This window comes from Dufourea novaeangliae, unplaced genomic scaffold (genome assembly GCF_001272555.1).
Source record: "Dufourea novaeangliae isolate 0120121106 unplaced genomic scaffold, ASM127255v1 scaffold172, whole genome shotgun sequence".
NCBI classification, from domain to species: Eukaryota; Metazoa; Arthropoda; class Insecta; order Hymenoptera; family Halictidae; genus Dufourea; species Dufourea novaeangliae.
This window is the reverse complement of record NW_015374058.1, coordinates 1,527,527-1,545,146: the sequence shown is the minus strand read 5'-3', so window position 1 is coordinate 1,545,146 and position 17,620 is coordinate 1,527,527. Positions and strand designations below refer to the sequence as shown.

Below are 17,620 nucleotides of genomic sequence, written 5' to 3'. Positions count from 1 at the left end.
ATCACGTGTATTTGCACCGAAACGTTCGCCGACTGCCCAGCTATAGAAACGAGGACAGGCCAGGTCGAATGTAAATTGCATCCTGGGGTAAAAAACGGTAGCCCCGTTCGTCGAAAAAGAACGGAATGTCTTGTTTCGAATTAATCGAACCGGGGCAGAATTTTACGTGGGCAACTCGACTGGGTTCGGGATGAAAAACAAGAACAGGATTGAAATAAACAAATAAACTCGATGTAAAGGGTATAGCAGTATAAGGAGTTCAAAAATACCCTTACATCGATTTGGACTTCTGATATACAGTTCGATGGCTTGTCGAGAAAAAATAATTTATGCAGAGTTTCAACCCCCTATCTCGACCAGGAGGGTAATAGTAAGAAAAATTCGAATGGTCATATTTTTCTCTATTTTCCCTATCTAATGACGTAGAAAAATTCTATAAAAAATCTGATAAATAGTATTTATCAGGGCACGCGGTTACAAATCGATGTAAGGATAATTTTGACCCCCTTATCCTGCTGCATCCTTTTTCGAAACTGCCGAGTCAGCGGAAACAAAGAAATAAGAGGAAGAGACTTTCCATGAATTTCCAGGAAAGAGAGAAACAGTTTTTATTGCCGAAGAAATTCTTGGAAGAGGGAGAAGCTATAACTTCCGTGTGTTTCCATCCCATTGTGTGTCATTTATAGCCCCGGAAAATGTCGGACGATCGCTGACAGACGAGAGCCCGGGTGATTTCAGTCCGGTCACGTTCGCGACGCTCGGCGTCGTTGTCATTTGATAGAAACGTCTGAATCAATGGACGTTCGGATAGATATTCGGGGCCAATAGTACCGTCTCTAGGCCAATATAAACGGATAAATGGCTGTGAAACAGGACGAAAGGGTGCAGAGTGCTTCTGTAAATATCGCTTTTGTGTGAACTGGACACATTGTTTTCTCTTGTTGGCTCCGTTTTTCGTTTTTTGATAATGTAGCACGTATTTACTAGTGTCGATGGAATTTATGATCTGGGTTATTTATGATTTGGAAAAAAGTTGCACGTACACTGCTGGCGAAAAGTTTCCAACCACCATCTGGTTTCTCGGATATGCTCCTTAATGCAGGGGAATGTTCTAAAACAGTTATAAAACCAATCTTATTTGTTACTGCGGTATCCTACGTTTATGTAATGGCCAAAATTTCTAAAAATTTATTTTCGTAGCTATTTTTAAAATACCACCATTTTTATTGCTCCTTCGTATCTGTTTTTGTATGTTCATTAAAAAAAAATGCAGGGTAGATTAAATATTAATTTAGAAGTAGTGAGAAAGAATGGTTAATTTCAACTTTATTTATGTGAAAAGCGAATGACTACAATGTTTTATATTAACAGAAGCTATAGTAGCGAAGGTGGTAATATATTTACCTTCTATTAATCCTGTATCTGTTGAAACCATAAAAATTACATATAAAATATCTTCATAAAAAATGATTGACGAAAACGGCAAAATACGTATAGGCTTATTTGTGCTCTAGATTCGCCAGAAAAAGTTCCATTAAAATCGACGACTCAACGACTGTGACCTCTCCATGTTACTGATCCATTTTATTGAGAAAAATGAAAATAAATTTCACTGTCTGTGTTTAAAACCATAATAATGATAAGGATACGATGAATTGTCGTTAGAGGCTTTATACTACATGTCCAAACAGTACGTGTAACATACTCAGGGCCAAATTAAAGCTTTTACAGGCCCTAAGCACTTAAAAAATTTTGGTAAAACTGACGACCCAACGACTGTAACCTCTCCTTGCAAGTAACAAATCTAGTTCCTCATTTTGATTAATTCACACGTTCGCCACAATTATAAAAATGGTCATAAACTTTCCACCGGTAGTGTACGTGTCTAACATTCAAATCTAGATCATTGCCTCCGTTGCCAAAGTATTTTGAACAGCTGCAGTGTAATCGCGACCGATACAAGAAGACAAAGAGGCAAACCGAACCAAGACCGAAAGCACCGAATTAAGAGGATCGACTCAGTGGTCTGCTAATTATTCCGAGGAACCAACCGGGGTAACCGCAGACTCAGAGGCCGGTAAATCACCGTCGTGAAATCCCAGCACCCCTTTTCATCCTGTGTTGCGTCCGTGAAGGCCAGAAAGTAAATATAAGTTCGCCGAAAGTGGGCTGCTGGCGGCTACGTCGCCGAACACCCAGCGTCACGAGGATCATCCTCGCGGAGGTTGTTTGCTGTTGATTCAGTCAGCTCGCCGATGGCGAACACCTGTTACCGTCAGCTGTCTTGAGTTTAATCAAGCCCCCGAAGAAGCAGCAGCAACCATCAAAGCGTGGGCGGCGGCCTCCCCGCAGTGCTTCGAGTGACGCGGAAAAGCTGAATTTAGAGTGGGGCTTCTCTGCGGCTAAGACTCGTCCCAGCCGCGAGAATCCTGGATCCGTTTTTGCGAGCATCTCTAATGAAGCCTGGATGTTTACTATTAGCCATTGCGGTGGAGAGGGGTGGCTTTTACCCAAGGGCTGATGAAGCGGAATATTCCAGTGGATAACGACGGATGCTCCCGTGATGGTTATTAAGCGATAATTATTTCGTATTCGGCGGTCGACGGAGTAAAACATCCTTGTGGGCATATAATGAACACAGTGTGTTTGGTTCAGAGGTGGGCAGAATTTTATTCGAATAATATATATTGACAAGCAGCAGTATCTTAGATCGTAATCTTGATCTTTAAACAGTTCATGAGGTTAAATAATTATTTGGAAAGTGTCGACTAATTCAAGAAGAAATATTATTTTATGATAAAAATTGGAATTACCATGTTCAATCAGGTAAAAATGAACAAGTATTTTTTTTTTTAGACTTTATTCGTTATTCGAAACTTTTTATCTAGATAATGAATTTGCGCATCTCTGGTTTGATTCATGGGGCTCTGGTAGATTGGCTGTAACCCAAACCTAACCACTTGATAGACCGTTTACGGGGTGTACAGTAATGCCTCGATGAGTGCGACATACCCGGTTTCGTTTCGGAGCATTCGAATATATTTGTTCTTCTACCTGAACGAAAGTAAATCGGAATTTACATAAATAATGACCACAGTCTACTCAGATTTACTCAATTATATCGCCAAAATATGTGCTATTAAACCAAAGATCAGGAGCATATAGCAAGCTATTTAAATAAATGAAGGGGACCTTGTAATCTTTTAAGCGTCTCCGATCACAAAGAAAGATTTTATTAGTATGTACTAAGCCAGTTTAAGGGGTCATTCCACTTTGACAGTCGAAAAGATTAAGCTATCTTTAGGGATAATTTCCTCAGTAAGTATAATATGTAATCAAATTCATCTTGTTAGGATTTATTGAACTACTTAAATAAATTTCAAAAATAATTTTATTGTTTGTTTACAATTTTTTTTTTAATATGAAAATGACAGCTAACATGAGAAAGATAGCTTAACATTTTCGGCCGTCTAAGTAGAATGACATTTCAAGTAGAAAATTCATTTATATCTCCAAAAATAATCCAAGAATATCTCGAATTATCGCCTCATCCTCTCCACATAAAATACTCCCGTAAATTTCGTTGACTACTATCAAACATTCCTCGTATAATATTCACCAATAAGTCTCTTTAATCCAGAGTATTCCCCTCGCCACAGCTAGTCACACGAGTAAACCGCCAGTTCGCCGCGAAACGCGCGAACGTTTAATCGACAGGAAGTTACTCAGTCACAGCGATCGAGTGTTCCCACGGTGCATTTAATTCCGCGCGGATTCGTTGCTCCCAGTTAAATGAATTTAAGCGAGCCGCTCATTAGGGGGTCGAACTTTCCGATGACGGCGGGAAATTCGAGCCGTTTACGCAGAAAACACTCGGGAGACCTCGGGTTCCAGAGGAAAACCGGCTCTTTTTGCTTTAAACGCTTTAAACTGACCGCCGTTGATGCGGTTTACCAGGGGGGCCAGTAAAACTTCCGCCCATCGTCGCCAAACCGCCCCAGGTGATCACGAGCCACGCGATTATTACCCCATCCCTGCATTGGACACTCGAATGGTCGATCTGACATCAAACCAACCGACCAAAAACTCCAACTAAACGTTCTAGCGACTATTTCAAGGTAGTTCCCGCAAATTTTTAATGATTATAAATTTAGTTGAAAATTTAACAGAACATTCCTACAAACTTCAACTTTCGATTGCTACCAAAAAATCGCAAGGTCAACGATAAAATTATTGAAAAAGGAACGTTATAAAAATTTCTTTCTAACGCGAGCCTCATGGAACTGTAGGTGATACTGAGAAGTTAATCACGTCTTATTCAGTTACGAAAAATGATATTTTCATAGAAAATTAGGTGATTATAGATTTTTTTGCGGAGATTATGAATGCAAAAAAAAGATGGACACGCGAATGGTCGATCTGCCATTAAACCAACCGACCAAAAACTCCAACTAAACGTTCTCGTGACTATTTCAAGGTAGTTCCCGCAAATTTTTAATGATTATAAATTTAATGAAAATTTAACAGAACATTTCTGCAATCGTCAACTTTCGATTGCTACCAAAAAATCGCAAGGTCAAGGATCAAATTATTGAAAAAGAAACGTTATAAAAATTTCTTTCTAACGCGAGCCTTATGGAACTGTAGGTGATACTGAGAAGTTAATCACGTCTTATTCAGTTACAAAAAATGTCATTTTCATAGAAAATTAGGTGATTATAGATTTTTTTGCGGAGATTATGATGGTACGGAAAAAAAAATATGTTAACGATCAAATAAATGTAAAAATTAAGATCAAAGTATGTTGAGAACTTGGTAAATGTTTTACAATGTTTTTCAACAACAAAATACCGTCACTTTGGGAGCTATCACTCTGCTTTTAACGATCCGAATGTCATAAAACTTTGACGCAATATCAATCAAGGATGGATTTCTCGACCACAAAATTTTCAAATAGATGCCGTTGCTAGATTTTTTTGTTTTTAAAAAATTCGGTTATTTTTAGAACAGAACGTATATAAATATTCATCCGATGATCTGCGTTCGTAACTGGCCACGCGAATCGACGGTGCACTGTTTGTTTCACCCTCGAACGAGAAAACGCGCGACGGTAATTGAATTCTCGCGGGAAAATGAAATTTCCCATTCACCCAAGGGACGGTGGCCGTGCTCCGCGATGTGTTGTTTGCCGCGAATCTTATTCATTAAGGTGCATCTCCACTACTATTCGCGAACAATATACGAATTCTTCTTTCTAGGAATATCCTGTTCGCGTATTTAACACACATTAATAAATAAACTCACGTGCTCAGAATTTTCTACAATTTTAAATTCATCTTATCGATATTTCTTTCAAGCACTCGATTTTTTATGAATCGCAACTGCATGGCAAAAAACGGTTTCCTCGAGAAAAAGCTGGTGTAGACAAAAATAATTAATTCTAGGTATTCGAGAAATGTTCGTTTGCAAAAAGGTCGCGTAATAGTAATAAAAAGGTTCTTTGTAATAGTTATAAAAAGTTTTTTTGTGATAATTATAAAAAGTTTTTTTCGTAGTGATTATAAAAAAAATTTGGGAGTGATTATAAAGATGTTGCGATCACTGTTTACGAACAATGTTCATGAATTTAATTTTCGTGAATACGCACCTTTAGGTGGACCACGTTCCCACGAATCTGTGGCTGACGTTGCGGCGGAGCTTTTAGGTTTCAAATACGTCGATACGATCTTCCTGCTGTTTTTCCTACAGCCGTTGAGATTACACGGCGAAATATACGGAATGCTGGGTTCCGTCCAGCAAAGTACTTAAGTAATCGTGCGGCGTTCTGTCTGTGCAGACAGAGGAAGAAAATGTAGCGAATGAATGTTAAGCAATTTGAAAGTAATGTAATTAGTAGATTGCGAATGTTCCTGGAAACTCGTGGTAACTAGTTGTATTTTCTGCACCGGGGGCTGTAATGCGTTTGTAATAACTAGATTGTGAATATTTATGTGAGTACAGATTCTTATGCCATTATAGTAAAAAAACTTTTTTATTTAATACAAAATTAAAGTCACCTTAACTTTTTTTAGCGAAATTACATTTTTTTTTTTAATCGATGCATCTCTGTATTTTTTTTTTAAAAAGTTTCGGAGGTTTTAAGTCAAAAATGGATTAGTTTAGAAGTTATGAATTTTGTCCCGAACGCCCATATACTTGTCACAGACTGTACTGTAGGAACTTCGTTGAACTTTACTGAGTTTCAGAAAATCGTGTAAGCAATAGATGCAGATAATCCACACTCTAATAATAATAACAAATTAATAGGATCTAGCTTTACTAAAGCGTTCACTTTACTGGTCGTTTTACTCATATATATTGTCTAAACATCCATTATTGCATCAAGGATCAAAAACTTAACCCTTAACTACAGAGAACTCGTCTCATTAATGAATAATCCACAACTTGTAACACTTTTAATACTCAACTGAATGTTGTGTTTTGTTATCTTTTTGAAAATATTGTGCCATTGGCTGTCAGTTGAAGGTGTTCAAACACCAGAGCTTTCAAAGTTCTCTGTTAGGTTGTACTAGTGAATAAAAAATACAAATTCGTCTCAGCCAACAAGTGGACTGTAGCGAAAGGTTAATTGGGTAATAATTGCATGGTTAATGCAGTAATAAGTGCATGAACCTCCGCAGTTTAATAATTAATTTAAAGACAAAATTAGAAGAACTATTTATTAAAACTAGAAGAATCGCCAAATTTCTTCAAAAAATATACATTCTACGAAATGAATTTTTTTTTTAACTTTTTGGAAGGTTATTTAATCGATGAAATTCCTGATCGCCTTTACTAAAGTGGAAGTGTTTTACCCGGGAATCCATTTTACCGAACGACAACGTCCCTCAGCTAGACCGCCGAGAGAAAAGTTGTCGAGATTGCTTAATAATGAGCCAAAGCGTTGACCAGCCCTGTACCGGGGGCGAGCTTTTCGAAAGTTTTAATTGCCCGCATTCCTGGCATGGCCTCTGGTTACACTTCGCCGTCCTGATGAGGTTACCGATCAATCGAACAGCCCTTCCTTCAAACCTAACCCAGACCCGCGAACTTTCCGTTTTTCTTGCTATGTTTCTTCAGGATGTTCGTTGAATTAACTGACTCGCAATTTTCAATTGTTTCCGCGAGAATTCCGTGTCTTTACGTGGATCGTTGGTATTGCGTACTGTTATTTCATGTATATTTCCAACGTGTGTCGATATTTGAATTAAATATGGATACAGTAGAACATGGAAATAATAGAACAATCACTTTTCCAATACTGAACCACATTTATTTAAACGAAGATCAGAAATGCCGAAATTTTGTTTAAATATTTGTTGGTCCTGTATCTTCTTGGCTTTTAAATTATAGAAATTGTTCAACATAAGTAATTAGGTAGAATTCGATTGGACAAAAGAAAGGTGCATGGTAATATAAGTATTTAAAAATTGCAACTTGCTGCTTTTACATTTGGCTGCTCGGATAATAGAACGTTTGAATATTATGATATTCGAATACGGGATGTTCTCTACTGAAGAATATTCTTGTAACATTAATGATAGTATAAAAGAATAATTACAGAGGCAACGGTAACGATTTTTAAAATATTCGTGTAATTCATCGTTTGTAATTCTCCTTTGAATAATAACGATGAAGGTAAAATATACCGAAAGTTCCGTTCGCAAATATGACAGCGCAGAATTTTTAATTAAAAAGAAAACGCATGTTCGTGACGTCGAAACACTTTTTATTTGTATCTCCACTGATACGGAAGAGACCTGGGGAGTACCTACCCTTATTAGCATGAAGGAAATATATAACGTTGCGATAAAAAATACGCGGATTAAATTAATTACATAGACATGGAAATGGGAATGGAGGAACGTCGTTTACTTTTTGTTAAACACGAGAAACAATTGCATCCAAATGGTTCTGTGAAACTATTAGCGGACTTTCAGCTTGCAATTGTTTTCGCGCTCAAATCAAAGCAGTTATTAATATTGTCCCAGATGAGCACGCGGAACTCACGGTCCCGCAAGAGTTGTACGTCAAATACGATATTGTCCTATGGCACACGTGAAAATGACAATGAATATATATGGCGAGTGTGTGTACAGTCCAGATTAAACTACATTCTCCCGATTTATCACGATGTATGTATATTTGGAATTCACGGCGGTGAATATTGTAATTTTGAATTGAAATCCTGGACGCAGCAGTTCCGACGGCACGCACTAAACTTACATTTCAAAAGGACTGATTAAGGGAACAAAATAAGGTGCTATTTTTATAACAAAATCAGTTTTATATCACTCTTATCGGTTCGTTAATATAAGTGAAAATTATGGTTCCCTTATCAATATTATACAGCATAATATACTCGTATTAACCTGCATAGTTAATATTAGAATTACCACACGGAGTTTATTAAAGTTGTTGAATATTTCATATCGTTGTAAAATCATCCATAACTTATTAATATACATTATAACGAATTGGCTTTGTTGCTCCGCAGATTACGCATTAAATTCAAATAATGGAGGGATTACACGAACAATCATGTACATAATCGAGTAATGGTACAGCATGTATGCTTTGTAAAAACATAGTTATGGTAATAATTATTACTATAAGTCAACACTAATGTATTTCAAAAGCAAACAGTTTTAAACACCATTTACCGTTACCCTTTACCCTTTCACCTCTACCGTTTACCGTCTACCCACCACTGTTTACTGTCTACCCTCTACCGTCAACCCTCTATCGTCTACTCACTATTCTTAACCTTTAATCATATATCCTGCAACGTCTATTCTCTACGGTCAACCCTGTATCGTCAACCCTCTATTGTCTACTATCTGCCCTGCATTGCCTACCCTCTATCGTCAACCCTTTATCGTCAACCCTCTATCGTCTACTCTTTATCGTCTACCATTTAACGTACATTATCTACCCTCTATCGTCAACCCTCTATCGTCTACTCTCTATCGTTAACCCTTCATCATCTATCCTGCAACGTCTATCCTCTACCGTCAACCCTGTATCGTCAACCCTCTATTGTCTACCACCTGCCCTGCATTGTCTACCCTCTATCCTCAATCCTTTATCGTCAACCCTCTATCGTCTACTCTTTATCGTCTACCATTTAACGTACATTATCTACCCTCTATCGTCCACTCACTATTCTTAACCCTTAATCATATATCCTGCAACGTCTATCCTCTACTGTCAACCCTTTATCGTTAACCCTCTATTGTCTACCACCTGCCCTGCATTGTCTAATCTCTATCGTCAACCCTTTATCGTCAACCCTCTATCGTCTACTCTTTATCGTCTACCATTTAACGTACATTATCTACCCTCTATCGTCCACTCACTATTCTTAACCCTTAATCATATATCCTGCAACGTCTATCCTCTACTGTCAACCCTTTATCGTTAACCCTCTATTGTCTACCACCTGCCCTGCATTGTCTAATCTCTATCGTCAACCCTTTATCGTCAACCCTCTATCGTCTACTCTTTATCGTCTACCATTTAACGTACATTATCTACCCTCTATCGTCCACTCACTATTCTTAACCCTTAATCATATATCCTGCAACGTCTATCCTCTACGGTCAACCCTGTATCGTCAACCCTCTATTGTCTACCATCTGCCCTGCATTGTCTACCCTCTATCCTCAATCCTTTATCGTCAACCCTCTATCGTCTACTCTCTATCGTCTACCATTTAACGTACATTATCTACCCTCTATCGTCAACCCTCTATCGTCCACTCACTATTCTTAACCCTTTATCATATATCCTGCAACGTCTATCCCCTATCGTCAACCCTTTATCGTTAACCCTCTATCGTCTACCATCAAACGTGCATTATCTACCCTCTATCGTCTACTTTCTATCGTTATTGTCAACCCTTTATTGTCAACCCTTTATCGTCAACCTTCTATCGTCTACTCTGATAATAGTATCAACCCTCGATCGTCCACCAAAGGTAATTGCACTACACAGATATAGCGGCTGTAAGCCAGACGATCGCGTACAAAGGGTCAGATGTCGGTCGATCGATTAATTCCGATCTCTGAAACGGTCAATTCTGAGGGATCAACTGTGCCCGGATTTTTCGCTCAGAGGGACGCAGCTCGGCCGCGTCATCTAATATTACGTGGCTGCGAATTGGACCTATCCATTGGTATTCGCAGGGCGACTACCGGTTTTAAATCTGGCCGCGTTTGTTCTCATGGGGACGGTTAACAAACCGCGGTTTGACATCGCTCGTCAGTCTGATCGAATTTCGAGTTTCAGCGGAAACCGTCGATGTAACAGTGAACTTTTAAAAACAGGAAGTTTCTATATTTTCTACGGTATCATTAGAAGTTGTACTTCTGTTTCGAAAGTGAAGTGGATGTTACATTTTTAGAGAAACAGGACTAACAACGCAATATATCTTATTAACCCTCTAATGCCGAGGTGATTTCTCAGAGGCTCCTCTTAGATTCTATTTTTCTTATTCTCCTCTTTTTCTATAGTTCAATCAATCTAAGTTACATTAATACAACGCACCTCTGAACTCTGTGACGTTTATTACAAAAATGTATGTATATTTATTTTTTTTTCGTTTTACGTAATATAACTAGCATAAATCTTCGATACGTATTTATTAAATTTTCATTATAACCTCAGATTGAAAAGTTGTAAAAAACGACCTTTACTATATTCTTCGCTATTCCAACCAATTGCAATTTTTTTCAATTTTTGTTTACACATTATTTAGTAAACTAATGTCTCTAACTTCACAAAATAACTCAAGTCACCAATTTTAAAAAAGTTGTTTCGTTTTAAAATGTATATGAATACTTTTGACACTTAAATTATTTAAAATCACACCTATCAACATCCACAATAACACATCAACTTATATTAATTTATCGCCGACCAGTGGCAAATCCAGAACTTATCGCGAGTACGCTGCAACACATTTCACAACAATCGTCTGCAAAAACTTTTCATTTAACCGAGTATTTTACCGAGGGAGTATCGTCGGGATTACGAAATCACGGAACATCCCCACAGTAATTCCTCGTCGGAATAATAATCGTCCTCCCGCGAGTGCTGCCCGAATCGGAATACGCGATTCCGCGGAGACGGTCTGTGAATCTTAGTGTCCCCGCCGCAAACAGAACAAAGGGTAATCATGGTAAATCGTCGCCCGGGAATCCCAGTAGTAAAACTCCATATTTTATTGTCTTCTTTTTAACCCTGGCTGCTGTCATTTTGTGGAGAAAATGTTTACGGAAGACCGAAATTATCGTAAATAATACTAAAGAATAAATTCAGAGAATTCATTTTTTTTCAACCGTACTAGAACGCCTAACAGGGTAAATAAATTTTTATTGCGTCAAATTTCAAGAAGATTAATCCGCAATAACTCTATGTAATAATACTACAGTAATGTCTCGATGATTGCGAATTTTTTTATTGCTTCCATAAGGGGACTAATAACCACAAAGCAGCCAGGAATTATTTTACCCCGAAGGATCGTTTTAGACACCTTTCCCCTACGTAGAATAAAAAAAAGTGACATAGAATTCTACTGTTTCTTGTAAACGAGACTGTCCTGGAACTTCTTGAACAGGGTAGTATGTTATGATAAACAAGTCAGAGCCGCTCGTAAATACAGTCCCCGAATCAATCATCCCTGATTTCAGCCTGTCCGGAGTCGAGGCCCGAGTGGATGGAGCTGAGCGGGGGTGGAGGCGCGGTCTGTTACGCGCCGTCACGGATAGGTAAACTGGTGCTGCGTATCACTGGATTTCCAAGGGTCACTCAGCAGTGTCATCAAACCCGGCAACAAGGGGACGGTCACCATCGCGAGACTAGACACTTGTACCTCGGCTTTCACCACCCGTGGGACCGGGATCTGTGGAAAAGTTGGATTAAACAGGTGAGTCCGAGACAATTCGAGTTACATTGGGAACTTCGTTTTCAGCCTTCGAACATACGGGTGCTATTTCTTTCTACGAGAAACAAAAAAAGAACGGGAAATCCGATTTACTGGAAGGAGGACAGGTGTAATTTCGTTTAAAGTTTTCAGTGGATGGATTTCTTTCTTCTCTGGTGCAGTATTATGAATGTCTCGGGTGGTTTGTTTATCTCGATGATCGGGTAAAAATATGGAGAAGTATTAATATTGTTATGTTTATTGTTAGTGATCAGGGAATGGAAGAGGCTGTGTATGAATATTGATAGCTATTATTGAGTTTTGTAGTGGAAATGATAAATGAATTTGTTGAATGCTCTTTCAGTGGTTTCGTGAAATGAATGGTAATTTCAGGTAATTTTGTTTTAATATCATTGCTGTTTCGCAGTTGTTAATACAGTAAATTGTATCAAATCAATTTAAATTTTGCATTCTTAATGTACTGTTTTAAACTGTTTATCCCATTAAGGACCAAGTAGTGGAAAAATATCATTTTTACACGTGACATTTTTTACAATTACATACCTAAGCAAAAGAGGAAATAGTAACGAAAACATTATTTCAATAATTTTCATAACCACAACATGAAAAAACAGAATTCAACAATGTTCATTGGCCGAAAAAGATTTCAAGTGAATTGCATTAACTCAACATTGGTCCTTAGTGGGTTAACTGAGTTCAATTGTTTACAGAAATGAGACCATCTGGGAGATCAAATCTTGAAACGTCGCTAATTTTCGTAATATTAATCAGTTTCTATCTTGGAAATTCACGACATTTCGTGAACCAACGAAAATACCATTATAAAGTTTATAACTTTGTACGGTGCTTCGTGTGAAACTTTCAGTTAAATCGCGGTTGAAAATGTGTCCATCCAGCAAATTACAAAATAATCCTCAGTATTATTTAAACAATGAAAAGAGTGAATATTCTTCCATAATCAGGACCTTAAAACCTCATGACATTTATTTGATGAAAATAAATATCATTCAAAGAATTGTTGAAATATTTACTGTAAAATATTAAAGAAATTTAGTACATACATTTAGTTATTTTAAGCGGAATAATAGAAGGAGGTTTATTTGGATAAAACAGTAGAAGGTTTATGTAGGAGGAGGTTTATTTGGTTAAAACAGTAGAAGGTTTATACAGCAGGAGGTTTATTTGCGTAAAATAGGAGGAGGTTTAATCGTTGAACGCGTTTAGCCAGACGAAGGTGCGGGATTAAACGAGTTGCCAATTTCAATTAAGAGGGCGATAACAAAGAAACCGCCACGCCTTTCTCCGAAGAAAATCTATTCACCCACGGTCAATTTAATTTTCAATCTAATTTTTAACGCTCGCTTCCTGGCAAGAATACGCCGGTCCTCTAGCCATCATAAAAAGTAAAGTTTCTCGTCGTTCAACCAAATTTAGAGTAAATTTAAAATGAAACAAAATAAACATTTCCCACTGACCCGAAGCAATTTCGAAGAATAAAACCAGGATAACCATTATGGTCTTTAGTATCTAATTTCCTCTTGGCACTTGGCAATTCTAACAATTGCAGATGCAAGCACGTCCTTTGTCCACAGTGACCAAATTTAAATAGAATGTTCATAAAAGAACAAAATTTCAAGTTTCCTCATTAACACAATTCAATAAAGAACAATTCCTACTGTCTTTCAGTCGATGAAATCAGGTAGGAAACTACACATTAGCCTCCTGTAGCTGCGTTCACAGAGATCTATACCATAAATTGAGTTCCCATTTTGAAAAAAAAAAAAAATAATGATCCAAAGAAAATTGGGTATTTATCCACACAACAAGCACGAAGCTTCAAGCAACGTCAAGCAAAAGATTTACACAAAAACAAAAGGAAAACGTAAACAAAAAGTCTGGGGACTTCCATCCGGAGTTTCAGAGTATGGATCAATCTTCGGCGGGAAGGGTAGTCAATGTTTGCCAGACAATTGCAGACGACTTTAAACTTTAAGCCTGCGCGAGTAAAAGCAATTCCACAGAGAGGGACGTTGGCTCGGTGGCTCCTGGAAGAATGAACGATCCTTATCCTTCCCTTGAATTTTCCATGACAACCCTGGAAATGAGCGTTCGTTCGACGTCGCGAGAACCGGATGAACCCGCGAGCTGTGATATTCAGATGGCACGGAGGACGTGATTATGAGATATTGCGTACTTTCGTGGACGTTGAATAGTGACGAACCAGAATATCACAGATGAGAGTGAATTCCATTAAATCTGTGGTTATTAGGTCGTTGCACGTGAAACTGACGATTTTATTGATAAATAGACTGCGGATTTTATGCATTTATAGCAAATAGGGCTTTGTATAATACAATAGAGAAAAAACTTTCATCGGATACAATGTATTTTCAACTTCATTCTGAACCCAATAACATATTTGAGAGAAGAAAGAAATGCCTACCTTAGCTATTGTCTTCAAAAATGACTTTAAAAATTATCATTTTCCATAAAAATCCGGAGTCTAGTTATAACGAATCAGTGAATTAAAAAATATATTATTCCATTTAAAAAAACATAATTTCAGAGATATTCGAGTGGTTTGATTTAGAAGGGACACCCTGTATATAAACGGGTAATTCGAGGAAGGAAATTTCCAATGGACTCTACCTATTTAACATAGACTCAGGCACCTATTTCAAGCTCAACCGGAAGAGTAGGTTCAACCACTCGTTGCAAGGAAATTTAAGGACTGAAAACGCTTAATCGAGCCACGGGTAATCCTTTTAAAACCTCGACAGACGTATCGGCGAGTGTTTCCACGCGCCGAAGCGACGAGGCTCGTCGGGGCGACGTTTTCTCAGCAAACACGAGGGGCTAATGAACCGCGGATAAAGACGCACTCGAGGCACCCCGTGTCAAACGGTTTCCCTCCGCCCCGTTTCCCACCCCGTTACGATCCAGCCGGTTCTTCAATATCTCGTCCCCCTCGCGTTTCCGGTCTCGGGAAGATGCTCGATTGTCTTCCCTTCGACGCTGGATAAGAGCTTCATCGGGACGAAATGAGGGTCTGGGCTGTTGTAATATTGCTCCGAAAGTCTTTTCAAACCGTTCCCCGTCTGCAGCACTCGGTGCTCTTGTTTCGATGGGAAAGAATAAGTAATGATGAATATTTTGAGTAATACGAGATCCGTGACAGTTTTCTATAATACTGAACGAAAATTGCTTTCCTTCTAATTAGATTGAACCTCTATCAACTAGACACTAGCGTCCATAAATATCGAGACACGGTATATTATCGATATTTGAATGTTACTATCAGGTGTACCGAAAAATAGTGCCATTTTTTATTAAGAAATTTTCTTGCGAATTTCGAAATATACAGGGTGACCCGGAAATTGTAGGTACAATCGTGCAGGGGGTGATTCTATGTTAAAAAAGAAGAAAATATTTTGGTATAACATTTTTTTATCCGAGGCTCCTTTTCGAGAAAATCGATTTTACAATTTGTTCAACTTGTAAACGAATTAGTACAATTTGCTTGCTTTATGAGAATCTATAAAGGCAGGTATACTCGTAGAATATCCATAATTTCCACCATCATTATTTCTATCCAGATACTTATGGACCCTTAGTGTATACTCTTTGAGACAAGAAACATAAAAAAACATGAAACTAAAAATCACTTGCTATTACATAGTTCACCTTCTAATAAGAATCAATTGATTGATAGTAGACTTTTAGATAGATAAAGTTGAATCGATCTTCCAAACGGTACTGTTTAGCTTGCACAAGAAATTACTGCTTCACTGCTACCCTCCCCCTAAAGAAAGGCACGGAGGTGTCCCCTCCGATTTTAATGAAACTTCGTATGTCTGTAAAGCAGTCCAAAATAAGGGATACGTATTTTTTTTATCGGTTAAGACGCGACTATAAGGGGTGAAACCACCCTTCGAAGCTTCGATGCGAAAGTACTATCTCAAACACCAGAGGAGATACATGAAAACTTCTAATGGACGAGGTTTGTGATTTTTTATGTAGAACAATATGGTGCTAACAAATTGTCCAAAATATAATTTGTTTATAATAAAAAAATTTCAGATCGAAACTTCGAGGGGTGGTTTCGCCCCTTAAAGTCGCGTCACAGCCGATAAAAAAAATACGTATCCCTTATTTTTGACTGCTTAACAGACATACGAAGTTCCATCAAAATCGAAGGGGGACAGTTCTATGCCTTTCCTTGTGAGTAAAAAGTGACCAGATGTCAGTTTCTTCATTCTTTCATTTATCATAAAATTCTGAACCATCAGATCCCTGCGAAGCAAAATCGAATAGGTCTTATCAAGCAGTCTAGCAATGAACACTTAATTGCAACAAGGTCTATAAGGACAATCCATCAGCAGAATAGTCAAGTATAAATGACTTATTTTCCAAGAAAATCAGAAATGCTCAGAAATTCGTAGGATCGAACGTTTTCTCCAGTCAGCAAGTGAACGTCGTCCTCGAACAAGGAGTCAAACGACAGGCTCACGTAGGCAGCCCGTGCAACACTTCCGATACGGCATCTGGTTCATTTTAAAATCCGGAATTCCCTGGACGCGTCGAGACTTCATCGTGCAAGATTCAATAAAGCCCAGCTCCTGGCTCAAGATGACCACCTCTGGACCCGGTTAGATCGATGTCGGTGCATCCACGATAGAGAAGATCGTTACCCGTCCCATCCACATCCCTTTCTCAAGAGACTCGAAAAAAGTTAGCTCCCGTGTAGGTCCAACGACCGTCCCGCGTCTCTCAGCCGCTGATATTTGTTTGAACGCGGGTCACTTGGTCTGACTTATGGGATTATATCCCGCTGTAACGTGGGGAACCATTGACCCGGTCTGCTGTGACTGCCAGGATCCTTTTAAAAGGATACCCGATCTCCGAGGACTCGGTCTGCATTCTCCGTCGATCCTGTGCTGGGAATAAAGAGGCACCGCTCTGGTTCAATATAAGCAGGACAGTTCTGGAATTCAATCGGCATCGTCCGCCCAATATTTCATATTTCCGCCGATATTAACGGCATGAAACTCGACGGGGAGTAGTTTCCGCATTCAGAGACTCTGGGAACTTGGGGGCAATAACTGGCCGCCGATCGATGATTACAAGAGGTGGGGATTTCGAGGAGGCAACAAAAATGTGGCGTTGATCGTAATGGTGAAAGGGCTATGCACTGACCAAAAGGGAATTGATGTGAATATTGTGGGAGATAGTTTGGAATATTAATTGAACCAACTTGCTAACTTTGTATAAGCACGGTCGTTGTAACAATTTTGAACTTGGGGGCAATAACTGGCCACCGATGATTACAAGAAGTGAGGATTTGGAGGAGCCAAAAAAATGTGGCGTTGACCGCCATGGTGAAGGGTTCATGCACTCACCAAAAGGGAATTGGCGTGAATATTGTGAGGGATACTTTGGAATATTAATCGAACCAACTTGCTAGCCGATCGATGATTACAAGAGGTGGGGATTTGGAGAAGGCAAAAAAATGTGGCGTTGACCGTAATGGTAAAAGGGCTATGCACTGACCAAAAGGGAATTGACGTGAATATTGTAAGGGACAGTTTGGAATATTAATTGAACCAATTTGCTAGCTTTGTATAAGCAGGGTCC

The 17,620-nt window shown here is 38.6% G+C and overlaps 1 protein-coding gene across 1 annotated transcript in view; it reads left to right on the top strand.

The window, feature by feature from the left end:
• LOC107190108 (protein phosphatase PHLPP-like protein) overlaps window positions 1-17,620 on the top strand; it is a 116,097-nt gene that overhangs the window by 43,411 nt on the left and 55,066 nt on the right. The window contains exon 4 of the mRNA XM_015578841.1: window positions 11,733-11,968. Within this exon, the coding sequence (XP_015434327.1) occupies window positions 11,733-11,968 (236 nt within the window). The remainder of the gene's footprint in view (window positions 1-11,732; window positions 11,969-17,620) is intronic.